Below are 27072 nucleotides of genomic sequence, written 5' to 3'. Positions count from 1 at the left end.
CAGCATTACATATTCCATTAAGCATTAGGAAATAGCACATTTACTCCCAGATAAAGGCAACAGAGCCAGCCAGCCTGAGCTGGGAAGCCAGCTCGGCTGTTTACTGCTGCCTGGAACAGCTGCCTTTGCTGGGGGCACCCTCATGACCTAAGAGCTTGTTTCCACCTCTAAGTGCATTAATCCTGACATTTTCCCTTTTCCCTTTTTCCTGGTTGCACTGCCAGATAACATCGAAGCACAAGAGACAGCTCAGCACAGGCCAGATAAGATCTGTCTGGGCTGTTTAGGATTTGCTTTTGCTCTTATCCCTAAATCACCTCATTTTATCAGAGGAAATAATCACCTGCACAGGTCCTGGCACAGAAACACACCCAAATGTCAGCTCCTGTCACTGGGTGGGCAGCTCTGTGCTGCCACACTTCATCCCTGCTCAGGGTAACTGACACCTTCCTCCCTCTGAACTTAACATTAAATAATTAAAAACAAATCCATAAAAATCCAAAATTTGCTACAGGAAGAAGCCCAAGCCTTTCAAATCCCACCCCACTGTAAGAACAAGTCCCCGTGGTCCAGCTCATCTTTTCACAGGATCCACAAACAGCAGGAAAGAGCTGCAATTATCCACAGAACAAAACATCCCCTGCAGTTGAGAGTGGAAAATTCTCCTGGCTGCAGAGCTCCAGGGCTGGGAGCACCCGAGGCACGGGGGCCTGACCCACACTGCTCCTCCTGCTCCCCAGAACTCCCCTCAGTGCTCTGCCAGCCCCACACTCAGCTTTCTCTGGACACTGTCCCACCTCAGAGAGAGCACCAAGTTTTCCAGCTGTGCCCTCACCACACAGGGAATGCTGAGGGGTTCACACTCCTCCAAGAGCTCAGCTCTCCTAGGGACACACAGCTCATCCTGAGGGCATCCAGACAGGCCAGGGCAAGAACAGCCCCCCAAAGCTCCCAAATCCATGAGCAGACAAAGGGTATTTCCACATGGACCTGGATTCCTGCAGTGCCCAGCCCTGCCACCCACCTCAGCCCACTCTTCCCACAAGTCCAACCATCCCCAGGGAGCTCCAGGCATCCCACACACATCTGTCACAGCTGTGGTTCGTGTTATGAGTTTGTTTCAAATGTTTTTTGAGGAGAGCTGCCCAGAGACTTTGCAGCAGCCCAGGGCTTGAATATTCCTCAAATCTGGCACAACTGCTGGCACAGATGTGAGCCACAGCCACCCTCACTCCTGAGGCACTGAAGGAGTCTCAGAGCAAGGATCAGCTCTCCCAGCAAGGCCTCATGGCTGAGGAGGAAACACGTCATGGACGGGCCCATGGACATGTGGGAACCGAGATGCTCAGAGCTCTCACACTGCATGTTCTCACCCTGCCCTAGGAGGTTCTCACCCTGCCCTGGGAGGTTCTCACCTGCCCTGGGAGGTTCTCACCCTGCCCTGGGAGATCCCCACCAGCAGAGCCCTCTGTGAGCTCCCACAGACTCTCTCACATTAGGTTCACCCCATGCCTCGCTCCCCTCTGCTTTTGGGTTTGAGCCACAGTGGGAAGATGATCCCACCCAAAATCCCTGGGCTGCTGCTCCTGCCCTCAAACCATGAGCCCTCCACAGGGCTCGGGGCAAGGAGTTGATGGTGCCAGGAAGACCAGCTTAGGGCTGGGTGCTCTGAGCAGCACTCCCAGCACAGGGACAGCTTACCCACAGTGGTGTTGTCCTCTTGGTACACGGGCCTCAGCAGCTGTAAGGGACAGAGGGGACACGGTCACCTGCAGCAGGCCTCAGGTACAGTGACAACAACCAGCTACAAAAGTTAACATGCCAAACCCAGCCAAGCCAAAGCACTTCAGAAAGGGGAAAAAAACATTTTTGCAGAAGAAAGTGAGAGCAATGACTTGCAGTGTGGTCTTGTGCAGTGGGAACAGTCCCCACATCCTCCCCATATCCCTGGGGTGAGCCCTGAAGGGAGGCAGCAGGGAAATGTTTTAGGAAAACATTGGTGGAGTGAAAGCTCCACCAAGGGACAGAGGTGTGGCGCGTAAAATTGGCAAATATTTAGAGATGATGCTGGATAAGACTGAAGCAGGGGCCAGGAGAGGCTGCAGCCCAGAGCCACGTGCAGCCCCTGAGCCCTACCTGGCTGCCGGGGTTCAGAGGGGCCAGGATGATGTAGTTCTGGTCTGCAGCAGAGGGCACTCGGGACAGGGCCGGCAGGGTGTTCTGGCCCCGCTTGCCCAGCTCCGTGTACCTGTCCCAGGTGTGCAGCCCCAGCCCCTCGGTGCCATCATAGAGGATGTGGCAGCTGCGGCGCTGCTCCGCCTGCGCGGGGCCGTTCTTCTCGCGCTTGTTGGGAGGGGACTGCAGGTCGTAGGCGGATTTGCAGGAGGACCTGCGGGTCATGCCCTCGTGGGCCGGCTTCACCTGAGGCACCAGCCTCCACACCAGGAGGATGATCTCCGTGGGACAGTTCCTGGCAAGATGGGGTGGGGAAATCAGGGCTGGAATACCATGTCCAGGCACGAGCCCTGCAGCCCTTCCTCCCTCCAAAGCCTCTGCCCCTCTCCTGTGCTCCCCAGCCCCTCCATCCTTCCTTCTCCTCCAGGGAATCCTTTCCCAGTGTCCTGCATCCCTCAGAGCTTTCCCCTTCCCACAGTCACTCAATTCTCCCACTGCCCTGCCCTGGGCCCCCCAAACCACCTCTCCCTGCCCTGGGGTTTTTGGGAAGCACTCACCGGATTTCATGTGCCAGTTCCACACATTTCCAGTGCTCCACAGGCTGCTCGTTCAGCTGCAGCACCGTGTCGAGTTGCTGCAGACCTGCCTTCTCTGCTGGGCCACCTGAGAGGGACAAATTCCAGTCACCTGCCAGGCAGGAGGCTCAGTGGGAGGTGGAGGAGAAGCCCTGGAGCTTGGAGACACCCAGAGAGTCCCACAGCTTGCACCACTCACTCCTCCAAACCCCATCTGACACCCACACCCGAAAATGAAGTGGGGTCAGCCAGCCTGGAGTTTCACTTTGCAGCACATCCACACGCACAGGGCACCAGGATAGAGCCATCAGTCCTTCCTCAGAGCTACTGCATGAAATGCCCATGTTTCCTGGGGTGTAGTGGGGAGCAACAGGGCACACTGGAAACACAAGTCCATCCCACAGGTCCACAGCAAGAGGCTCTACTCAGGGAACTGAGGATTCCCACAATCCTGCTCCCCTCTGACCTGCTTTCCCCTCAAATGATTTCTGAAGGTCACCCAACCAGACAGACAATTCTCAGGTTGGAGAGGGAAGGGGAAAAAATCTCTGCAAATTACTGCAAAACATTGCCAAAATAGTGACACAGTGCTAACCCAGTGGCCTCTGACCTCATTAGAGGCAACACAGAATTCATCTAATGACGTTTCTTGGAGGTACCCAGAGTCCTGCAAGGTGTGAGAGCTCCAGAATCACAACCAGCTCTGGGAAGCAAAAAAGGAGCAATAATTCATTCAAATCAAGAGGGATGAAAAGGATCCAGTCTCTTACCAGAGTCCACTGCCTGCACACGGACTGGGGCATCGCAGCAGATTGTGAAGCCAAAGCCATCAGTGCCCCGAGGGATCGTGATCTGCAGGGAGACACCTGTCAGGTGGGAGAGCAGCCACTGCGTGTGATGATTCCCCCCTCATTCCCACACTGCCCCACAGCCCCTGGAAATGCTGGCACACAGTATTTGAGAGATGGGGAAGGGCTGTCACTGAGACCCCCTTGGATAAAGGGTGCAAAGGGTGCTAAAAGGCAGGGCCAGATTGAGCCAAGGCTCTCTGGAACACCAAGAAAGGAGTGTTTATTTCAGAGCACACACTCTGCTCCCAGCTCTTCCAAGTGTAAGGAAAGGTCTGAGAAGCCATTGCAAAGGAAAACCTGGCAGTCTGGCCCTGACACTGACTTCTCTAAGCAAATCACTTAAACATTTCATTTCCTGTTGGAGAATACAGAAATAGCAGCACTCCCCTGCTCCGGAGGGAGCTGCGAGCTCAGCAGGCTCCTGTCCTCCAGACATCTGTGTGCATCACCCCCTTCCCTGGGCTGAGTGTGTTTTCCCTCACTGAGTTTGGAGAGGATGGATGTTGGGTTGATTTAGGCTCATTTCTCCTCCTGATTCGAGGAGCATTGAGCTTATTAATAAAATTATACTTATTTTTTGATGTTGGCTTCCAGCAAGCAGCTCAGCGTGACAGATCCTGTAAATACCTGATTAGCCCCCAAGACATTAGTCAAGATGCTTGTTTTACTGACAGAGAAAACAAAATTAAAAATCCAACATCTGACCTGTATTATTTTGAGAACAAACAGGCAGAAGGAAGATGAGGAATTCAGCAGAAGTTGCCAAGAAGGTGATATGGTTCCTTTACCACAGGAGGGCAAAGGCAGCGAGATTTCATTTCCCTGCACCTTGTCCCTCCATGATTGCTCAGCATAAAATCAGGCTTCAAAAGAGAAACTGGCTTGCCCTGGCAGGATCAAAACACAGATCCAGTCCCACTCCACTGACTATTTTTCTCTCTGGAGTTTGCTGGCTCCTCAAAGAGGCGGCTCTGCACCTTTGAATGAACCTCACAGCTCAGTCCAACCAGGAGTTGGACTCCATGGTCCCTGTGAGTCCCTTCCAGCTCAGGATATTCCATATCCTGTGATTTCATCTCCAACACCAAGCACTGGCACCTCAGGAGCCAGCCCAGCATCTCTCCCACCACGGAGACTCCACGGGCACTTCCCAGCCCAGGGCTTCCCCTGTGTCAGGGCTCGCACTCCTCCTCCCTGAGCTGGCTGACCTTGCCCCCCACCTGCCCTGTGCCACTGAAGAGCAGCTTCTCCCTGCTGCTGCTCCTCAGCTTCCACCACCATGGCCATCACAGGCAGTCATTGCCCATTGTTTGCCCATTTTTGCTGCCATGCACAGAAGTAAAGAACTATGAGCATCTACCATGAGCTGGGAGGTGGGTGGGGAGGCTTGACGTACCCAAACTTTACCAAAAAATGCAGAGGAAATTTTCAAAATAAAGATCTGAGGAGCTCTAAGAGACAAAGCAGAGTCAGCTGTTATTCAGCCAAAGCTTTCCTGCACAAGATGGTCACCAGAGCCCTGGCAAGAACGGGGCAGTTGGGTTTGGAATTCTGCTGCTTTTGTAATTCCCAGTATTTGCTGTCCCCCACAGCAGCTTTGGAATAACCCAAACAATGAGCTCAGGAGCACAGGGAGAAGCTGACCCTGAGCTGGGAGTCCCAATCCAGACCACAGAGAGAATATTTCTTTGAAATGCAGGAGACTGGGACCTGCACACGGAAAAGCAGCACCTGGCATTGTGCACTGGGAAAACTGGAACCAGTACAGCGAGCTACTCCTCACGAAATAAGTGTTGTTGGTTCCCAAAAACACTAAAATCATTTTAAAAGAGGCAGTAGCAGCCTGCTGTGCCTGCTTCTTCTCTAATAAGGGGGAAATTCAGACAACACCTTGCAGCTTAACATGGTCATTGTCAGCATGCTACCTGCAAGTTGGACAATAAATATATTTTTTATATTTACATATATTTATATATTTTAATAATTTATATCTATTTAAAAAGCACCCCTCCCTGCCCATTTCTCCACTGCAGCAACAGGCAGAGACCAGCCACAGGCACCCATGTGAAGATGCTTTCCTTCTACCCTCACTGGAATTTACAAATTGTAACAACACCAAATCGATGCATCACAAGCAGCACTCACAGAATCCATTTGTCGGATTAACCCCTTTCCTGACCCAGAGATGGGACAACTGAGAGGTGTTTTAAAAACTTTCATTCCATTTTCAGTCTCATGTGAAGGTGAGACAATACAGATGTTATAATTCACGCCATCACAATCAAAAACTATTTCCTAACTACAATACAAGTGTTTCTTAGCCTATCAGCTTTTTGCCACACCATGCTGTAAATGCCTTAAAGCCAATCATCTAAAATTACCCCTCATAGGTCCTACTACAATACACCTTTCATAGTTCTATTTCTCCAAAGTATCTAGTCTTATTTGCAAGGCCATCCTTTGAAACTTATTTCTAGTTCCATTTATCTCTCAACGTCTGTCCTGTTCCATGGCATTTCTAAGTCAGTATTTCTTATCTGAAAGTTTACATACAGATGCACACTATGAGAGCTTTCTGTCAAGCTTTAAGAATTCTCTACAAATCCATTTCCCACATCCAGCCACGGCAAGAGAGCTCCCAGACACTCAGAGATGTGCCCAAGGCTTGCAGCCACGCGGGGGTTCATGCCAGGGGAGATACAGACCTGCCTGTACCTCCGCTCCGAGCACACCTTGCAGAGTCCATTGAAGCGGTTCATGGCTGGCGCCCCCGGATCACTGCGAGCCCATGAAAACCCCGCGGCTCCCGCAGCGATCCCGGACTCCTCACAGTGGAAGGAGCCCCAGTCAAACTGGCATGACCGCCCATGGGAACCCAGCTCCCGAGAAGAATGGCAGGAAGCCACCTTTCACCTCCCCGGCCCCTGCGAGCGCTGTATGCCGCTTTACGATAAGCCAGAGGCTTCCTGAAAACCCTCACTGACGAGGAAGAGAGAGAGTTTTATATTAAAATTCCTGTCAACTCTTTAGTATTCCCTAGTCCCAGCTCTGTTGATGTGGCTTTTGTTCCCGTGGCATTCTTCAGGCGCACGGAGCACTTTGTTATTGCGACGTTCTCACAAACACTTAGAGGATGTTTGAGCGGCGTTTCACAGGCACTGGCTGTGAGAGCCTCGCTCCATGAAAGACACGACTCCACACTCATAAAAAAATCAGAGGTTTGGATCTATAGAAGCAAAAAAAAGAGTTTGTTTTTGAAAGCACAGACGCAGAGGACATGCACGTCCCCATGCTTTGTGCTCATAAAGTCACCAAGGGGGAAGCACCAAGGTCAACTGAGCTGCATCCATGGTGGAATTTGGGAATTAAAGGCCAAGAGGAACTCTGAGCACAGCCAGCAGCAGGATACCCAGAAAGGCTCTCAGCTGCCCCAGTGCCACAGTTGGGCAAAACTCCTTGGAGATGGGGTTCCAACAGAGAAGAAAACACCTCCCACACTCCTACAGGGGGATGAAAAAGGAGGGAAGGCTGGAGGGAACCCAAAGTCTAAGTTCTCAGGCACAGTAGCTGGGGTAACAGGGCTAGGGAAGCCAAGGAGGGAGCTGAGGAGCCTCAGCACTCCCAGGGGAGCCATGGTGGCAGAGCCATCAGAGCATTGTCCCGGGCGGCCGCACTGCCCGCTGGGGCTGGAGCTGGAGCTGGAAGGAGGAGCAGCCTTCCTTCCCAGCCACCACTTTTCAAGTCAGTGGCGACTGCTGGAGAGGAAGGGAGGAGAGGGGCGCTGGCTTTGTTTGTCTTGCTCAGCCCTGCGCTGTAAAACAAATAACTGCAAATGCAGCTGAGGGAAGCACAGGGCGGAATTCGGCACAGATAAATCACGGGGCCGCCCGAGCCCCGTTTCCGATGCAAACCATGTGTTTGTGTTCCCGTTTCCCATCCTTGCCTCTCCTATAAATCACCCAGGCTCCACCACAGGCCTTTCCCTTTCCAGAGCACACTGTCCTGGAAGGAGGAGAGGAGCAGACGTGTCCAAGGAGCCACGGAGCTGGGCAGGGGCCCGTGCTGTGGGGCAGGAGCCTGTCTGCCCAGCCCTGCCATCCCAGGCAGTGCTGCTGCTTTGTCTGGAGTGGAAACACACCTGAAAACAGGAGGTCCCTGGGGCAATGGGGGTTAGCACCCAAATCACCCCCTCCACCAGCTGGGGCCTGACTGGGGTAACAAATTGCCTGTGACAGCCATGGTGTGACAGGGAGGTGACAGAGCTCCCTCACCTCAGCATCACCCTCACTAAAACACTGTCCCTTGGCTCTCTGGAAACCCCTCAGGCAGGCACCTGACCCCACATCTTCCTAGTGCTGGTGGGCCACAGCCCTGTCACACCCACCTTCAGCTGCTGCAGGGTCACAGTGTCCTGGCTCTCCTGGGCTGCACTTTGACTTTCTGGCTTGACTTCTGAAATGATTTTTTAAATATTTTTTAAAAAGGAAAAGGCCCCATGAGTGTGACAGCACATCTGACAATCCCACACTGCACATGAGACCTTTGCATGGCACGGGCACATCCCCTCCAGGCAGCAGCTCGAGGGTGGCTGCACACCTGAGACGGGCACTGCTGCCCCACCCTGCCTCTGCTCCTCCACACCCTGGCAGCACTGCAAGACCAAGGCAGACCAGTGTGGCCACAGCAATGAGCCCCAAGTCTGAGAGGCAGGAGGCAGCATGAGGACAAGCCAAGCAAGAGGGAGAGATGTGGCTGCAGGGTTGGGGTCCCCAAAGAACCCCAGAAGTGAGGCTGAAGGGGAGAGCAGGGACTGCTGAACCAGCCAAAATCCCCACCCCACAAGATTTTGGGATGCCAGTGCCCACTGAGCACCACAGGGCCAAGCAGTGCCCTTGGGACTCAGGGTGCGGTGGGGCTGGGGCTGCTCCACACACAGGCTCAGACACAGCAGTGACTCCTCTTCCAAGCCTTGCCAACCCCCCCTGGGATATTCCCGTGGTGGGACACACCTGTGCTCTGCTTCAGCCTCCTCATGGCCACCTTCAGGTGCTTGGTCCTGCCCAGGTCCTCCCCGAGGAGGTAATACCAGCCACTGATCTCCTGTGGGGAAGGAAGCAGCTGTGCATGCTGGGCAGCTGCTCAGCCCCATTGCACCCACCCCATTGCCCCAGTTACAGCCCACAGAGGTGCCCAGACCTGCTCTCACACACACACACAGAGCCCACAGTCCTTCTCTCAGCAACAGCTAAAATTCCATCCTCCCTGCAAGGGGAGAACGAGTAACACTGAAGCACCAAGATGCCAGGTTTTTAGAGGGATATCCAGCAGTTATCATGCAGCAGCCAGGGGACAGGACTTCATCTCAGCCTTGCTGAGGCCCTGCAAGCACCACACTGTTTTAAAAAAGCTGCACCTCACTTGTCCAAATTTCAGAGGAGGCCATGCTTAAGCCACCTGTCATCCACCTCTCAGGCCACCACCACCAACAGCTCCTTTTTAGTCTCCTGCTATGAAGAAAACATCCACACCTCAGGCCAGAAAATTTTAAAAATCAAGGAGCGTTTGGACAACACTCTCAGGCACCAGGTGAGATTGTCTGTGCAGGAGTTGGACTTAATGCTGCCTGTGGGTCCCCTCTAGCTCAGGATATTCTGTGATTCTGCGAGCTCAGGGGATGTATTAATACTTCCATGAAACCCCTCCAGCTTGCCGAGATATTCTGCTGCCCAGGGACAGAACCCCTCCCCGCTGGATGAAGCATTCCCATGGGATGAAGCATTCCCAGGCCTCGGTGGTCGCTGGGAGCCGTTGGCACGGGAGCCCTGCCCGAGGGAGGCAGAGCCAGCTGTACTGACGAGCAGCAGCCAGGCCGGGGCAGCAGCACTGTGACCAAACCCGCCGCAGCAGGGACGGGGATTCTGGCACAGAATTCCTGAAGGAACAGCCAAAAAAAGCCGCCGTGTCTGCCCTCTGCCCATCAGCACACTGCTGGGAATCAGGCAGACTCCTGCATGTGTCCCACCATCACACCCCCTCGCCCACGTGGCAGATGTGACCCATGCCAGGCTGGCCCCATGTCCTGTGTCCCCCCCCGCAAACTGGGCAGGCAGCATGTGCTGGGGACAGCTCTGTGCACCCCCAATCGCTGCCACTCTGTGCCCCTGCCAAAGAGAGTGCCATCCCTTGTGCCAGGATCCCTCCTCTAACAGCCTCCCCGCCCACCTCCAACATCCATACCAACTCCAGTCTCACACTGCCCATCCATACTGGGAATGGGAGCAGGCAACTCCCGAGGCACCTTCTCCCACCGTGGGCAAAGCTTGTTTTCATCCCCCCACCGAGCCCAGAGACCGCAGAGAGACACGCCCCAGCCCCACCCTGCACTGGGACACGGAGGTACCTTGTCCAGGGACAGGAGGGACTTCACACCAAAGCTCATGCAGCCGATCAGTTCACTCTGCCTGCAGGACAACCAGAGTTCAGGGACTGTCAGCACACGCCTGTTGGAGCACCAGGTCCCCCCTTGCACCCCTGTCCAGGGAGCCCCCAGCCATCCCTGCACATGCTGGGTGCCAGGCAGTGCCCAGGACGTGCCCCTGCTCTGTGGTTTGAGCAGACACGGTGTAAGCACATCTGCAGGGCAAGGAGGAGCTGGGCTGAAGCCCACCTGGTGCTGCCAGGAGCTTGGCCAAGGTGGCACTTGCCTGGGCTGGCAGCACAGCCTGCAAGGTGCCAGGCCCCTTGGTGCCTTCGCTGAATTGTCCCCAGAGGGAGGGGAGGTCCCAGCCCACTCCAGCCCCACCTGGCTTTGGCCAACAATGCAGGCATGAGTGGCCACAGGGATTTAAATGCTGGCCCAGCTGGTGGCTACCAAGCAGCACCGATGGCAACAGAGTGCCAAGGGCAGGGTTTTCTGCCCATGATGCTCACCAGCACTGGCTGCTCACGAGTGTGACCCCAGCTGGGACATCCCTGGCCCAAGCCCTTGAGCAGAGCAGCCCTGAGGTCAGGGGCAGCCCTGGGGCCCGGGGCCCTGGAGGAGCTCACATGGGGTGACCAGAGCAGGGGGCAGGGTCTCTGGCACAACAGCCCTGAACAGACCCAAAAAGGATCCTACGACAGCTGACAGCCCCTTACCTGGAATTCTTCTCTCTGTTCCAGACTGTGACCAGGAGACGCTTCTGCTCATCCTCCTCTTTCACTGGGCTGTAACAAGAGGGCACAGCCCATCAGCCTCCCCAGGAGCACTCAGCAAGGGCTGCCCTCACAGCCACAGACTCCTCAGCCTTTTCACAGCCAGGTCTTCTCCTGCAGTCTCTGCACAGAGCACTGCAGCACCTCCCCAAAGAGCAATCTGCTCATTCCTGACAGACACCTGCAAGGGGATGTGACCTCTCCTGGGCAGGTGTGGGGACACCACTCATGTGGTTTCAGGGGGGAAATAATCTTGCAGAAAGACACATCCAACACCAAAGGGTAAATGCAAGGAACAAGCCACAGTTCATGCTCTGAAACCACCACCCTGTGCCAAATCCAACACTGCACGGGTCAGAGGGCTGGCACAGCCTCCATCACGAGCAGTGACAAGCTCTACTCAAACACTAAGTCATGCAGCTCCTTTCCCATGCAGGAGCTGTAGGAAACCCTTTTACCTTCCTCAGTCACACTATTGCAGGTGCCAGGTCTAGGAAATGGAGTGTGTTTGTCCAACTCCTGCCCAGCAAGACAGTCTGAGCATGCAGGAGCAGCGCTGCCATACTGTGTGTGCTGACAGCTCTGCAGAGCTCTGCCCAAAAGTTCAAGGCACTTCGGCTACAAAAAGCAGCAGAATAATGGCTGTCACTCCTCATCTCAGCAGCAGAGCTGCTCAGGCGTGCTGCGTGTTTATTAGAGATCACAAAGCAAAAGCAAACACAGTGTTGTGGTGTGGGGAGGGAGCCCTGGGACCGTGGCACGGGGTCCCCACTGCTCAGTGCTGAGGGATGGCCCAGAACTGCCTCTGCCCTGCCATACTCACAACACAAAATGCTCATGGAACACAGGATTTTTGCTGTCTGGCACTATCTTCGTCTTTTGCCTGCACTTCCAGTCAGCATCTGGCACAATGGACATCTTTGGGAGGAAAACAAGCAGCATGTAAACATTCCCAGAGCACACACCAGCCCCAGCTGCCATGGCAGGACACTGGCACAGGCACTTGTAGGGATGGCTGAGCTCAAAGATCCTGCTGAGCCCGTGATAATGGGTGGTTGATCACTCCACCCTTCTGCCTGTGGGGTAATTGCATTACAAAACTGCTTGGGGAAGGGGAGGGAGGGGAAAGAGCAGAAAAATCACGAGTGATGTACACAAGTGTGGCTGGCTGGGGTCTGACTCGCACCCCCTCTCAGGAGAGCACTGTGCACATCCCAGCAGGAGACCCACCCTGTTTGTGCCAGCAAACATCCCCACCAGGCTTTGGGCACTCGCTGGGATGTTCTTGCAAGGAATGGTTGACACAGCCCTCAGCAGGGTCCTGTCCTCCCCTTTTTTACTTCATCCAGACACTGCCAACAAAACCCGTGAGCTGTCCAGCGCTGGGCAAGAGCCCAGCCAGCTCCCTGCATGCTGGGGATGCTCTTCCAGAGCAGGATGGAGAAGGAAGGGGAAGGGAAAAATAGTGCAGAGCAAGCTTGGAGGAGCCAACCACAAAACTCTCCCCAAAAAGCACAAAGCTCCCTGAGCAAAGCCCCAGGAGATCCCACCTTCACATAGGAGTCGCACGCACGGCACTCTGCTCCCATCAGACCTTTTGCTTCCATGACTGCAAAAGAAATGAAATGGTCACATCCCAAAGCAGCAGGGAAGGCATCTTCCTACCCAACAGTGCTCTGCTCCACAGGCTGATCCCTCCTTGTGGGGCAGAAACCCCTCAGACAGGGGCAGGGGTTGATGGTACTTTGCCTTTAACACACCCGTGCTATAAATGCAGCCTGGACTGAGATCGGTGGCAGAGCAGTTCAGCATCCAGGTGGCAAAAATTGAATTCCCTCTGCCCGACTTCCCCCAGCCCTGCTCTCCCTTCCCTGGAGCCAAATGGATCCTCCGGTTAAACAACAACGGCCCATCCTGCCACTGCCCCGACACTGCCACTGCCCTGACACTGCCACTGCCCCGACACTGACACTGCCCCAACACTGCCACTGCCCCGACATTGCCACTGCCATGACACTGACACTGCCCCGACACTGCCACTGCCCCGACACTGACACTGCCCCGACACTGACACTGCCCCAACACTGCCACTGCCCCGACACTGCCACTGCCCCAACACTGCCACTGCCATGACACTGCCACTGCCCCGACACTGACACTGCCATGACACTGCCACTGCCCCGACACTGCCACTGCCATGACACTGCCACTGCCCCGACACTGACACTGCCCCAACACTGACACTGCCCCGACACTGCCACTGCCCCGACACTGCCACTGCAGTGGCACTGCCACTGCCCTGACACTGCCACTGCCCCGACACTGCCACTGCCCTGACACTGCAGTGGCACTGACACTGCCCTGACACTGCCACTGCCCTGACACTGCAGTGGCACTGCCACTGCCCTGACACTGCCACTGCTCTGACACTGCCACTGCCCTGACACTGCCACTGCCCTGACACTGACACTGCCCTGACACTGACACTGCCATGACACTGCCACTGCCCTGACACTGCCACTGCCCTGACACTGACACTGCCATGACACTGCCACTGCCCTGACACTGCCACTGCCCTGACACTGCAGTGGCACTGCCACTGCCCTGACACTGCCACTGCCCTGACACTGACACTGCCATGACACTGACACTGCCATGACACTGACACTGCCCCGACACTGCCACTGCCCTGACACTGCAGTGACACTGACACTGCCCTGACACTGCAGTGACACTGCCCTGACACTGCCACTGCCCCGACACTGCCACTGCCCTGACACTGGCACTGCCACTGCCCTGACACTGCCACTGCCCTGACACTGCCCCGACACTGCCCCGACACTGCCACTGCCCTGACACTGCAGTGGCACTGCCACTGCCCTGACACTGCCAGTGCCCTGACACTGCCACTGCCCCGACACTGCCACTGCCCTGACACTGCCACTGCCCTGACACTGCCACTGCCCCGACACTGCCACTGCCCTGACACTGCAGTGGCACTGCCACTGCCCTGACACTGCCACTGCCCCGACACTGCCCCGACACTGCCCCGACACTGCCCTGACACTGCCCTGACACTGCCCTGACACTGACACTGCCCTGACACTGACACTGCCCTGACACTGCCCCGACACTGCCCCGACACTGCCCTGACACTGCCCTGACACTGCCCTGACACTGACACTGCCCTGACACTGACACTGCCCCGACACTGCCCCGACACTGCCCTGACACTGCCACTGTCCCACACTGCCCCAACACTGACACTGCCACTGCCCTGACACTGCAGTGACCCTGCCCCGACACTGCCCCACGCTGCTTGGCCCTGCTGCTGGGACTCTGTGGCTGCCTGGGGCAAGAGATGTGCTGGGATGTGTCAGGGATGTGCCAGGATGTGCCAGGATGTGCCAGAACGCACAGCAGAGCCTGCAGAGCACAGGAACAAGGCCAAGCTCCCTCCCCACAAGCCCAGCAGTGGCTCTGCCTCTGTGCCAGCAGATTGTGCTCCTAACAAACACACCCAGCACATGGAAAGCCCAGGGCACAGGGGAAAAGGGGCTCTGCAAGCCCCTCTGGTGCTTCAGGATGTGGTTTGTAGGGTTCCTCCAGGACAGCGTGCACCAAGGGCCTCTCCTCCAGCCACACCTGCTCTGGGGTTAAAGATGTTGGGATGGAGAATCAAAAAGCCAGATGGGTCACCCATATCACCCAACAGCCTCCTCCTGCCCACGCTGAGTACCCTGAGCATGCACCATGTGCAGCCCCAGACCCTGAGCCTCCTTTGCTCCCTTGCTGGACCATTTCCCTCTTCCCAGACTCTCTTTTGGAGTCACCATCAGAACAAGACCCCATCACTCACACCCAGCTCATACTGGGGCTGCTCCAGGTGGAGGGTAAAGCCTGTGCCAGACCCTCAGACAGGTGTTTTCCAAAAAAAAAAAGAGGTCATTCTGACACTCCCATTGGCCTCTGATAATCACCATCAAAACACTTTCATTGAAGAAATATTGCTGGTGTTGAAAACTGCAGCATTTGGAGGTAACAGAACAGTTTGGAAAGCCTGGCAAATATGGCAAAAGGGTTTTGGCAGAGACAAAGCATTTCAGATTTTCCTTTCCAAATTGTATTTGCCTTTTTTCTCTTCATATGGAATAAAAGAAAGGCAATTTATACACATGGGTGCAAACATATGAAGGTCTCTGGAAATTTCAGTTTGGTCTCTTAATCAAAGAGCTCCCAGTTGTGCCACTGCACGACAGGGTTGCTCCCAACAGGAGCAAGAAGGAATGGCATGCAAGTGCTGTCCCCACCACCAGCCCACTGTGGCTCTGGGGCCAGTTTGGGATGTCCCAGGGACACACTCACCATGCAGCACCAGCGTCCGGCCCCGCACCTCGATGGACAGCTTCAGCTGGCCTGGGGACAGGAGGGGACAGGAGAGGACAGGCTGAAGGACAGGCTGAAGGACTCACCCACCTCACAGCTGCAAGGCTCACACGGGGCCAGACACATCCTGCCTTCCCCTCCCAGGCAGGGAGCTGAGGGAAGCATCCCAGCTCACAGAGGCTCAGGCCGGAGGTCAGCACTGCCAGCACTGAAACCCCGCTGGTGCCAGCCCTGTGCAGGAGGTCCGTGCTGGGAGAGCCAAGCTGTGCCCTGCTGGGTGAGGGCACAGCACCCAGGGCAGCACCACTGCTCTGCCAGCCTGCTCACACCTCGCTTTTCCATGCACTGGCAGCTCTGCATCAGCCCAGAAATCCCCCCACAAGGCTCAGGCTGACACGAAGACTCAGCCCATGGTGTTTGTCGGGGTCAGGGTGTGATGGTTACAGGGTGCAGGGTGAGCTGCCTCCCCTCCGGGTATCCTCCCAAAAGGTTCCCTGGGAGCTGGGCCTGTCAGCCTCAATAGGATGTGCAGATTTCAATGGCAATGAAGGCTCTCTAATCATGTTCTGGACCGACCCAAAACTAAACATTTCCCAGCACCCCTGGAGAACCCAAAAACTGAAACCATCACTGCTACAATGTTTCCCTTAGTTTCCCCAAAGCAAAAGATCCATTTTCACTTCTTCCCCAGTTTAGAAAACACAACAAACAAGTGAGTAAACATCATTTACAGGCAAGTAAACATAATGTATAGACACATAAACATCTTGCAAGTTAAAACTCAGCATTTCATTTTGCCAAAGAAACGCCCAAGGGCTTGGGCTTGCTTGGGAGGGGATATCTGATGGGATTGTTTAACCTGAAACAATTCAGACAACACATTTTTCACTCAAAAAAAAAAAATCCATCCACTGAGCAGCTCACATGTGCATGGACACGTGGAAATGGTGTCTGTGTGCATTTGTACAAGTGGAAGGTGAGACAGCAAAGGCTGAAGCTGGTGGGTGAGTCCGGACACATCTAACACTGGTTTGCAACAGAGAGAACACTGTCCCCCAGTGTCACCCTCCCACTCCAGGCTTTAGGCACAAGCCTGGAACCTCTTTTGCCATCTGCAGATCTCTGGGGCTGTGGGAACCCTCTGGGGACAGCTCTGTGCACCCTCAGTCGCTGCCATTCTGCCCCTGCCAAAGGATCCCTCCTCTAACAGCCTCCCCACCCATCTCCAACATCCACACCAACTCCAGTCTCACACTGCCCATCCATACTGGGAATGGGAGCAGGCAACTCCCGAGGCACCTTCTCCCACCGTGGGCAAAGCTTGTTTTCATCCCCCCACCGAGCCCAGAGACTGCAGAGAGACACGCCCCAGCCCCACAGCCACTGCCTGCTCTGCTGTGAGTGCACAACAGATGTTACAACATGAAAGGAAACTGCCCCCGTGTAGCCAAGCATGAGGAGGAGTCAGGGGGGATGAAGGGAGAGGGGAAGGAGAAGGGAAGTTTTTGTGCTGGGTAATTTGGGGGAATGCCAGTTTGGGGACTGTCCTGCCCTGGGGATGCCCTGAGCTCCTGGGCAGCTCAGGGGCCAAGGCTTTGCACAGCGGGGTCACCCCGGCCCCGTGTCCCGTGTGTGTCACTGCTGTGGGGACAGGGCCCCTGGCACAGGCTGCCCCAGCACCAAGGAGAGGAGAGCAGGGAGAAGAGGGGCAGTTCTGCCTTTTTGGGGAGAAACAAATTGGCCATAGCAGGGTTTGGGAGTTGAGGTGTGCTCCTCTCTGTGAGGAACAGAGGACGTTTCCCTCTGAATGCATTTGCTCCTGAGTGTCTCCCAAGCACATGAAGGGACTGATCACGAACCCCAGCACACCCCAGCCCCCGTGTGACCCCTGCTCATGCCTGGGAGGCACTCACTGGCTTGTGTAGGACCAGGATCAGAGGGAAGCTGCTCTGGGCTGAATGATCCAGCCAAAGCTGGTGGGAGGGATGTGCTGTGCCAAGGTCTGTGCTCAGACAGAGCTGGGGTACTTTGTCAGATGAGCAGAGCAGTGACCTGGTGCCACACCTGGGTGGACAGGAACACAATCCCTGTCAAGGCAGGTTTGTGGGCTGCATTCCCACCTCAGTCCAAGAGCAGAGAGTCAGAGAAACCTTTTCCCCTGGATTTATCTCCTGATACATGCCTAACAAGAACTGAGGGAAACAGCAGAGAGGCCCTGACACATCTTGTCCGGGTCCTCTCTGTTAAATAAAGGTTAATATAAATTAAAATAAGTGCAGAAGAAGGACAGAGGGAGAAGCCACATGCAGCTCCTGGGTGAACATCCCATCACAGAGCTGGACTCAGCCAGGCTTGCAGGGATGCAACACAGAGAGCTCCCAGCCCCATCCATCTGGACCCACAGGGCCAGGAGAGGCAATTCATGCCAAGGAACAAAACTGGCACAAGGAGAACAGGGGAAAATGGGCATGAACAAGCACGAGATGGTAATCAAACAGGTTCCCACCCATGAGAGAAGTTTGCCAGGCCAAGGGAGGGGACAGGGCAACCTTCTATGGAAGCAGTCCTCGGAGGGAAACCTGTTCCTTACTGATGGTCTCTGACAAATGGAAATTGGGAATGGAAAATTTTGAGTTCTTCTTGAATGCTTTTCTGCTTTATTGTAGGAAAAACACAGTGTTGGCCCTGGCTGGAACAGCCAAGAAGTGTCTAACAAATGCCAGTGGGGATTCCTGCCAGAGGACACAGTGCCAGATCCTGCCTGGGTGGGAGGTTCCCATGGGCACAAGGCACCCCAAAATCACCATCTACAATCTCTGCCCTGGCACCAGCCCTTTGGGAGACTCTCTCCTAGTCACACTCAGAGGGCAGTGCTGGCCCTGTCCTGCCAGGCTCTGCAGCTCAGAACACCAGCGGTGCTCAGCCTATGAGGGGAACTGTGGCTGCAGAGATGATGTTTGGCCTGGACTTCATTACAGAGCCAGGAGGCACCACAGAACCCACGTTATTTTGCCTATATCCTACAAAGACAGAAGGATTTCAGCTTCCAGGCTGTCCTCAGCAGTTTGGCACCCAGAAGACCAAAAGGGAAAGGAACAGCATCCCTGGGAAGGGTCAACATCCCTAGGAAGGAGCTCACTGTATGGTCACCTGCTCTGCTCAGGAGAGCAAGAGAAGCTTTGAAAGAAAACAAAACTGCTGCTTTGAAAGCAGCACCCAGAAGGGACACCCAGCTGCCCTGTGTGTGACACTGCTGCCCAGCCATCACACACCACCAGCGGCCAGGACATCCACAAGACATCCAAATTCCCTCGGGACTCGCAGCCGAGCCAGGGCCGGGCCAGCTCCACCCGCAGAGCCAGCGCTACCAGGGGCCCCCAAACCCCCTCTGCACACCTGAGGCAGCCACAGAAAGACCCTCGTGGAGAGAAAAGGAAACCAGGGCTCAGCCCTAACGGGGGCACAGCTCCAGGCAGCCCTACCCCAGCTCGTGTCCATCCAGGGGGCAGAACGAGCTGGGCGTGGGACACCTGGAGAGCGCTTCCCACACCGGGCTCAGGGCGCTCCTGGCTCCAGGCATTATCGCGGCTCAGCGAGGCAGAAGCTGCTGCCCGGCCCCGATTCCTTCGAGCAGCAGCTCCCCAGCCTCTTCCCACGGCACCCCGGCCGGGGCGGCATCCCCCGGGCTCCCCGAGCCGGGCTCCGCGCTTACCGAACGTGCTGAGGCAGAAGGACGCTCCCAGGAGGGGACCGGCCCGGCGGGAGCAGAGCGAGACCCTGTGCACATTGCCAGCCTCCATGGCACGGCACCTCTAATTAGGAGCTGCAGTAATTGGAGCCGTGCCTGCCGAGCCCGAGGGAGCGGGGTTTCCATGGGACACGGAACAACCGCCGCAGTTTGAATGGAGCGGCTCCCATCGGCCCCGCGGCTTGAACGGGGACCGCACCTGTGGCCACGTGCCAGGGCGGGAACAGGGCCAGGGTGGTGACAGTGCCTGGATGGGGACAGTGCCTGGATGGGGACAGTGCCACGGTAGGGACAGTGCCACGATGGGGACAGTGCCACGGTGGGGACAGTGCCTGGATGGGGACAGTGCCACGGTGGGGACAGTGCCTGGATGGGGACAGTGCCACGGTAGGGACAGTGCCACGATGGGGACAGTGCCACGATGGGGACAGTGCCACGGTGGGGACAGTGCCACGGTAGGGACAGTGCCACGATGGGGACAGTGCCACGATGGGGACAGTGCCACGGTAGGGACAGTGCCACGATGGGGACAGTGCCACGATGGGGACAGTGCCACGGTGGTGACAGTGGCTGGATGGGGACAGTGCCTGGATGGGGACAGTGCCACGGTGGGGACAGTGCCTGGATGGGGACAGTGCCACGGTAGGGACAGTGCCACGATGGGGACAGTGCCACGGTGGGGACAGTGCCTGGATGGGGACAGTGCCACGGTAGGGACAGTGCCACGGTAGGGACAGTGCCCTGCCCGCCCCCGCGGACCCCGGAGCCGCGGCCACGCTGCCGATGGTGCCCCAGGAATGAGATGCAGGAGAAAGAGAAAACTCTCCCTGCTGCCAGCATTCCCTGGGACTGCCGTGCGGGTTTGCTGGCACATCCTCAGCTGTTCAAGGAGCTGTCCCGCTGCAGCAGCGCGGGGCAGGAACAGGCACAGCACCCTGGGGACATTACTGCAGGCAGAACCGGTCTGGGAGGGTGAGCCGGAACGGAGGGGTGGCAGGGCATGGGTGACCTGTTTGGCTCTCATGTGACAAGGAAAGAGGCACGCAGCCCCCCCAGATTTATGGGGTCACCCTGCAAGAGCCCAGAGCAGCCCATTCCATCACCCAGGAGCTGGGGGTGCACCCACCGGCTCTGGGTGCTGCACCACAGCTCACCGGGAGGCAGCAGGGCTGAGCACCAGCTCCGGAGGGTTTGGATGGAGACGGTTCTTGGGGGAAAACACCCTCCCCAAGGGCTGGGCTGTGCCAGATCTCTCCAGGATGAAAAAGAATGAGATCTCCCGTCCAGCCTGGACACACACACCCACCCCTGCCCAGGACACAGGAGGGGAAAAGCTGCCCCAGCAGCTCTGCCCAGAACAAGAACCTGCTTCCCACATCTGGCACAGCTGCTTTGCAGGCCCTTGAGGAAGGGATTCGTGCAGTTATCAAAACCCAGAAGCACAAGGAGGGGAACACAGAGAGGGAAGGGGTCTTTTGCCAGCGGGCAGGAGCAATCCCAGCCAGGATTCCTCCTCCAGCCAGGAGCCAAGTGGCCAGGCACACAGCCAATGCCACAACATCCCACAGTGGCCTGTCCCAGCTGCCCAAGTTGATATTTGCACCCTGGCATTCCAAAACACATCCCCATGGTCTGCTCCATGCTCTCTTTACAGACAGGGCCACAGCCAGGAACTCCCCAAGAGCAAAGCCCCGAGCTCCAGCACAGCTCACCAGCATCAGAGCTCCTCCAAAATACAACAGGCTGACACTGGAGATGTTACATCCCGTGGTGGCCCCTCCACACAGCCCTGGCCAGGGCTGAGCCCCGGCTGGCCCAGAGCCCCTCCCACACCCTCACTCACCTTTCCCTTTCACTCGGGCACGGCTGATCCTCCTCCTGCTCCCCGAGGCTCCCCGCAGCGGGGACTGTCCAGCCCCGTGTAGCCCCCTAGTCACTGCTGGCAGATGCTCCAGCACTGCAGGACTCTGCCCTGGCCCTGCCAGGGAAAAGAGGAGATGAGAGCAGGACACGGCAGGACAGGGAGCAGGGACAGCAGGGAGGTCAAAGGCTCTGCTGCACCCTCAGTTTCATCTGCCATGGGGCTTTGTCTCCACCGCCCCCCAGCCTTCCCTGTGAGCACAGAGGAGAGGAACGACGGCAATTCACTCAATGCAGTGTCACAGAGGAGACAGAGCCACGTTCAGAGGGAGTCACTCCTGGCAGGAACCCCAGCTGCAGCCTTGGCCATGGCCCTTCCCATCCCACACACCAAGTACATCCCAGAGGCTCTGCTCAGCACAGTTTTGTTTTATTTAAAACAGATGACCAGTCCTGTCAGGGCTTTATTAATCTGTAAACCCTGAACTGGGTGTTCAGGACAGGCTTAGAATCACAGAATGGTCTGGGTTGGAAGAGACCTTAAAGACCCCCAGTTCCATGCCTGCTTCAATTATCCCAGGCTGCTCCCAGCTCTGTCCATCCTGGCCTTGGACACTTCCAGGGATCCAGGGGCAACCACAGCTGCTCTGGGCACCCTGTGCCAGGGCCTGCCCACCCTCCCAGAGAACAATTCCTGCCCAATATCCCATCCAGCCCTGCCCTCTGGCAGTGGGAGCCATTCCCTGTGTCCTGTCCCTCTATTCCTTGTCCCCAGTCCCTCTCCAGCTCTCCTGGAGACCCTTCAGGCCCTGGAAGGGGCTCTGAGCTCTCCCTGGAGCTTCTCCTCTCCAGGTGAGCACCCCCAGCTCTCCCAGCCTGGCTCCAGAGCAGAGGGGCTCCAGCCCTTAGAGAATCTCTGTGGCCTCCTCTGGACTCATCCAGCAGCTCCTTGTCCTTCTGTGGATGGCCCCAGAGCTGGACACTCTTGCAAGACTCCAGCTCAGGCCCAGCTCCAGCCCACCCCTGCTGAAGTGCTGGGGCTCAGAGGAGACTCCACAAAACGGGGAATTGGATGCTCTCCTCATGTCCAGCACCCTGACAAAGCCACAGCAGCCCCAGCCTGGCCCTCCTCACTCACAGCCATCCAAACATGCTGCAGGATCTGATGCTGAGACAGACAAAAGTGCACAGACCCAGCACTGGGAGCCTTGGTGGAGAGAACTCCCAGCCCAGCACAGAGCAGAGGAGCCAGCACAGCCCAGTAACTCTGCAGGATCAGAATCATCTGCCCAGGCTTCTTCCACAGAGATGAGCAGGGTAGGACTGGTGAGGCAGAGGTGTTTTACACTTCCCTGAACAGAGTCAGCTGTGGAGCCCCAGATTAACTCCCTCGAAGGTCAGTGGGGTAGAGCAGTGTCCCTCAGCCCTGCTGGAGCCACACTCACAGCAGCTGTAAAGGCAAGAGAGCCTCACCTGGAGTTTTGGTGCCAGGATGTGTCCCTCAGCCCCGTGCCAGTGTGTGCCAGGATGGACAGATGGACAGCACCTACCACACCCTGGCCAGTGCCTCCAGGTACCCCAAAATATCTCCAGCCCCTAGACAGAGGCAGCAGCTTGAAAGGCTGTTTGCTCACTAGAAAAGCTGCATTTTCACCCCCAAAGCCTGGCAGGGGCACTGGTTTGATTCAGCTGAACTTCCACCAGCAAAACTGCCTGAAATTGAAGGAAGAGCAACAGGAGGGACACAGAGCAAAGAAGGGAGGGAAGGAGGAATGCTCTGCACAGCCCAATCCATCACTGCCACAGACACCTATTGTACCACTGCCATAAATCCAAGCCCCTTTGGGCACTGTGGAGACAAAGAGCACCCCAGCAGCCTCTGAAGCCTCTGGACAAAGAGCACAGCTCTGCTGGGGCTGCCTGTGCCTGTGGTGTCAGCCTGACCTTGGCACCCTGCAGGGGCCTCAGCAGGCTCCCAGCCCAGAGCCAGCCAGCACTGCCCAGGGCCTGGTGCCTTGGGGGGTGTTCAGAGCTGGGGAAGGCCTGGCAGGGTTTCTGCTGCCAGCTCCCATGCCAAGCTCCTGCTTTCCTGGTGGAAAGGGGCCAGGTGCCTCCTTTTCCCTCCTTCCCACAGCACAGCAGTGAGGCACCAGCCAGGATGGGAGCAGGGCAATGTGCAGCTCAGGGACCAGTGGGGTGGAAAAGGCCCAGAGCTGAGTCCACTTGGGCTGTGAGAGTCCCTTTCCAGCTCTGGGAAGCACGCAGATCCATGCCCATGGATGCTGTGTTGCTGGAGCCCCCTGCACACACAGCCCAAGGGCAGAGGCACCAGGCACATCCATGGGCACAGCTGGGCTGCTCAGCACTCCTGCAGCTCCCCATCCCCTCCTGCGTCTCCAGCCACGGGGATCCACGGCTCAGGGTGGGGTGAGGAACAAAGATGAGATTTATTCTGTAATTGCTGCGTGTTTGTCCAGCACAGCAGTGGCCTTTGCTGCCCTCATCACAGGGGATGCACAGCAGGGCAGGAGGTGGCAGCGAGCAGAAGCGTCTGTGAGACAGCACCAGGAGCTCCTCAGCAGCCCCAGCACATCTCCCTTTTCTCACAGCACTGCAGCCTTGGAGCCCAGGGGAAGCTGGATCCCCTTTCCCAGACGGCAGTGTCAGAGGTGTGGGAGGCAAGCAGAAGGTGCAGCCTGGGGAGGGACACTCATCCCTGCAAGTCTGAGCCACCACCTAAATTCTCCTGTCTGACTGGTGGCCCCAAAACTCCCAGAGTTTCCCTGCAGCCTCTGGGATCTTCAGGATCCAGTAACCCAGAGGGAAGCCACATATGCTGGCTCCTGCCTCCCCACCAGGGACTTGAAGCAGCAAACCCAGGGCGAGGTCTGGTGGAATGTGGTGGACACAGGAGGGGAAAGGCTGCTCCAGCAGCTCTGCCCAGAACAAGAAGCTGCTTCCCACATCTGGCACAGCTGCTTTGTAGGTCCTTGAGGAAGGGATTCGTGCAGTTATCAAAACCCAGAAGCACAAGGAGGGGAACACAGAGAGGGAAGGGGTCTTTTGCCAGCGGGCAGGAGCAATCCCAGCCAGGATTCCTCCTCCAGCCAGGAGCCAAGTGGCCAGGCACACAGCCAATGCCACAACATCCCACAGTGGCCTGTCCCAGCTGCCCAAGTTGATATTTGCACCCTGGCATTCCAAAACACATCCCCATGGTCTGCTCCATGCTCCCCCTGCAGACGGGGCCACAGCCAGGACAGCAGCTCTGGCTCTCCCCAAGAGCAAAGCCCCGAGCTCCAGCACAGCTCACCAGCATCAGAGCTCCTCCAAAATACAACAGGCTGACACTGGAGATGTCACATCCTCTACCACATCTTGCTGAAAGGCAAGAGAGCCCAGGATAAAGAGCTGGGATGGGGATGAACCCCTTAATTCCACCCTAATTTTCATCCCATCCTCAACATGAGCACTGGGAGAGGAACTGAAGTGTATTTATGTTACAGAATATTCCAAGAGCTCTCCTGTCTTGCCCACAGGGAGGGTCTGGGGACCCCTCATCATCCCAGCCCTGGGGTCTGCAGAGAAACCTCACAAAGGCTCAAACTCCTTCTCTCACAAATGTGTTTATAATGCACAGGAGAGGCCCTGGACTGCCTGGGGTCAGTCAGTGTTGCTGTCACCTCCTGGACAGGAGGGCTGAAGAACAACCCTGCCATGTGCCCCAGAAGCTCTGCTGATGCCAGAGCCCCACAGACACAGGCAAATGATGCCAAAGTTCTGTCCTGGACAGGCAGGAACCAGCACACAGGTGGTGTGGCCATGCTTAGGGATCCAGGGTCATTTCTAAGGCCCTTCTCAATATTCCTCCTTTCAGAATAATCAAAAACTCTTCATTTGTTCAGCTGAATCCATTTGCTGACATTCCCAGTGATCTCCATCTGCCACCCATCAAAATTAAAGCTTTTTTCCAGCAAATTTATTTGCCCCTGGGAAAAACCAAACCAATCTGGGATTGCCTTTTTCACTGCACGGCTCAGCCCACAGGACAGATAACACCAAGCAGCCTCCTGAGCCAGCAGAAAAAAATTCCCTCCACAACCCCAGGTATCCTGAACTTCTGGAACGGGAGCAGGGTTTGTACCTGCCCAGCCTTGCCGTGTCCTGGTCCCCGTCACAGCACAGCACCCTGGCAGCCCCAGCACCATGATTTGTGTGGCTCCTCTCAGCAGCACCCGCAGCTCTCCCAGCACACAGAGGTGTTTACACTCCCCCTGTCTCCCAGGAGCTCCCCAGGCTCACACAAAGCCTCCTCTCTTTCTCTCATTGCAAAAGGCTTTCAAGAGGCAAACAGGACAGTAATAAATGCTCTGTCTCTCCAGCTAAAGCAGGCAGTCTCACAGCTTTGGGTGAAAGAGTCCCAGGGGACAGGGCTTTCAAAATAATTATAAATAAATTATAGTAAAGAGTCTCTTTAGGGCTCCCAGGCCACAGAACTCTCTCCACCCATCTCCCAGAGGGTTTGAGGCTCACTGGCTGCAGAAATCACTCCTAACACACAAACTCAGGAGATTCAAATCCACTCTATCCTGCAGCACAGAGAGCCCTGAGATCAAACATGATCCCACATGGAACTGGGCATCTGCAGCCCCCCACAACAGGCATGAGGGAGATACAGACCCTCATCTCCTCCAGCCACCAGGATCTGGCTCCCAAGACCAGCCACCCACAGAGCCATCAACCATCCACCCCTCCTCCCTCCAGGGGAACGAGCAGTGCTGCAGAGGCAGCAGGGAAATCACCCGAGCACTCACGCGTGAGCCCCGGCTCCCCCCGCTGCTCCATGGCTCCCACGCAGGGTCAGATCCTCTCCAGTGATGGCCAAGTTGAGATTTAGCTGCCACGAGCCTTTGGTCGTGGTACCACTGCAAAGGGGAGGGGGGAAACCCAAATCCAAACCAGTATAGAAACGTCCCAAGGGAGCAGAGTTCCAGTCTGGGAAGATACAAATTAAATTGTAAGCTGGGAAGAGATGGTGGTCCTGCAACAGCCCCGTTCTCTCCTGGCTCCCAACAGCAACTCCTCCTAACTTCCCTCCTCACATTCCAACCCCAGGACTGACCTTAACCTGCAGTTTTGTTGCAGTCTCCAGCAAACTGCCCATTCAGCTGGTTGGCCTGGGAGTTAATGACTTTCTTTTAAAATTTAACACCGTTCTCCATCACAAATTTCAGTCTGCCAGCACTAGGGTCTGCCTTTGGCTGGATATTCAAATCCAAACACGTGCTTAGACAGTTATTCCAGGCAAAAGGGTAACACATGCACACAGAAAACCCACAAAGCTGCCTTTGGAACTAAAGAAACTAAAATATCAGGCTGGGGAAAAATTATCTGGCTTCCCAGATGGTAAGAGGATTGCAAGAAGGAGGGTTTGGGCTATTTCAGGGCAATCCTGAGGGCAGATTTCTGGGATTAGCACAGCCTGGCATATAGGGCAGACACAAAAACCACAGCACTTTCCAGCAGTGGGAACCCTGCAGCCCCTCTTCCCCAGGGCCCACCTGAGGTGCTGCTGTCCCTGACACCACCTCTGCAGCAGGCACAGCTGAGCTTCTCCCTGGAAAACTCCAATTAGGAACCCAACAGAGGCAGACTGGTACCTTAGCAAATCCTTTTCCAATCTGAGGCCCAAGAAAGGTTTCTCCTCCTTCCAGGGTATTTTAGGTACATCACCCCTTCTCTGCTCACATCCCAGAGTGTAAGCATCCTGTTGGAATCCAAATCTGAGCCAGAGCAGCAGCAACATCCCCAGCATGGTCTTTCCTGCTGCCTTTGCCACCCTGCAGCTTCCTTGTCTTCCCTTTTTGAGGCAGATGCACTCAGGATTCCACGTTCCTGGAAAATTGCCACTGGGAGAGGACAGTACACTGGGTGTCAAACCAGCACTGATCCAACCTCATGGGCTGCTCCTGCTCACTGCCCACTGCACAAAACCATCCATCCCCTTCCACAGTGTCCCCACAGCCAGCACATGATCCCAGCACAGCACTCAGCTCAGCTCTGCTGCTTTGCCAAAATATCAGAGTCTTGGCAATATCCAGAGTCTGACAAGAGCTGTGTCTCTGCCTCTCCACAGGACTTCAGGTGTTTGGCCTTTTGCACCCATTGTTTTGGGTAACAAATTCTTTGTCTGATCTCTTTTCTAAACCTCCCTCTCTGCCCCTTCCCCACGAAATGCAGAGTCTGAACATGCAAGGGAGCAGCCCACAGCCATTCCTGGGCT

The 27072-nt window shown here is 56.1% G+C and overlaps 1 protein-coding gene across 3 annotated transcripts in view; it reads right to left on the bottom strand.

Moving 5' to 3' along the window:
- The window catches only part of RGS3 (regulator of G protein signaling 3), a 77110-nt gene extending 51458 nt beyond the window's left edge, over positions 1 to 25652 (bottom strand). Inside the window, exons 1-13 of one of the 3 annotated variants that reach the window (XM_053962126.1) lie at positions 25604 to 25652; positions 20773 to 20907; positions 15161 to 15211; positions 12346 to 12404; positions 11619 to 11713; positions 10739 to 10807; positions 10002 to 10062; positions 8611 to 8701; positions 7986 to 8053; positions 3521 to 3602; positions 2733 to 2838; positions 2137 to 2470; positions 1702 to 1741 (exon numbers count right to left, since the gene is read on the bottom strand). In XM_053962126.1, the coding sequence (XP_053818101.1) occupies positions 1702 to 1741; positions 2137 to 2470; positions 2733 to 2838; positions 3521 to 3602; positions 7986 to 8053; positions 8611 to 8701; positions 10002 to 10062; positions 10739 to 10807; positions 11619 to 11713; positions 12346 to 12404; positions 15161 to 15211; positions 20773 to 20907; positions 25604 to 25634 (1222 nt within the window). In that variant the 5' untranslated portion in view covers positions 25635 to 25652. Of the gene's footprint in view, positions 1 to 1701; positions 1742 to 2136; positions 2471 to 2732; positions 2839 to 3520; positions 3603 to 6306; positions 6393 to 7985; positions 8054 to 8610; positions 8702 to 10001; positions 10063 to 10738; positions 10808 to 11618; positions 11714 to 12345; positions 12405 to 15160; positions 15212 to 18893; positions 18982 to 20772; positions 20908 to 25603 lie in introns of those variants that run through there. The other 2 variants (XM_053962127.1, XM_053962128.1) reach the window with 2 other exon arrangements.
- Positions 25653 to 27072: the final 1420 nt, after the last annotated feature.

The sequence above is a fragment of the Vidua chalybeata genome, chromosome 21 (genome assembly GCF_026979565.1).
Source record: "Vidua chalybeata isolate OUT-0048 chromosome 21, bVidCha1 merged haplotype, whole genome shotgun sequence".
Classification (NCBI taxonomy): Eukaryota; Metazoa; Chordata; class Aves; order Passeriformes; family Viduidae; genus Vidua; species Vidua chalybeata.
The sequence above is the reverse complement of the archived record's forward strand: the minus strand, read 5'-3'. Positions and strand labels throughout refer to the sequence as shown.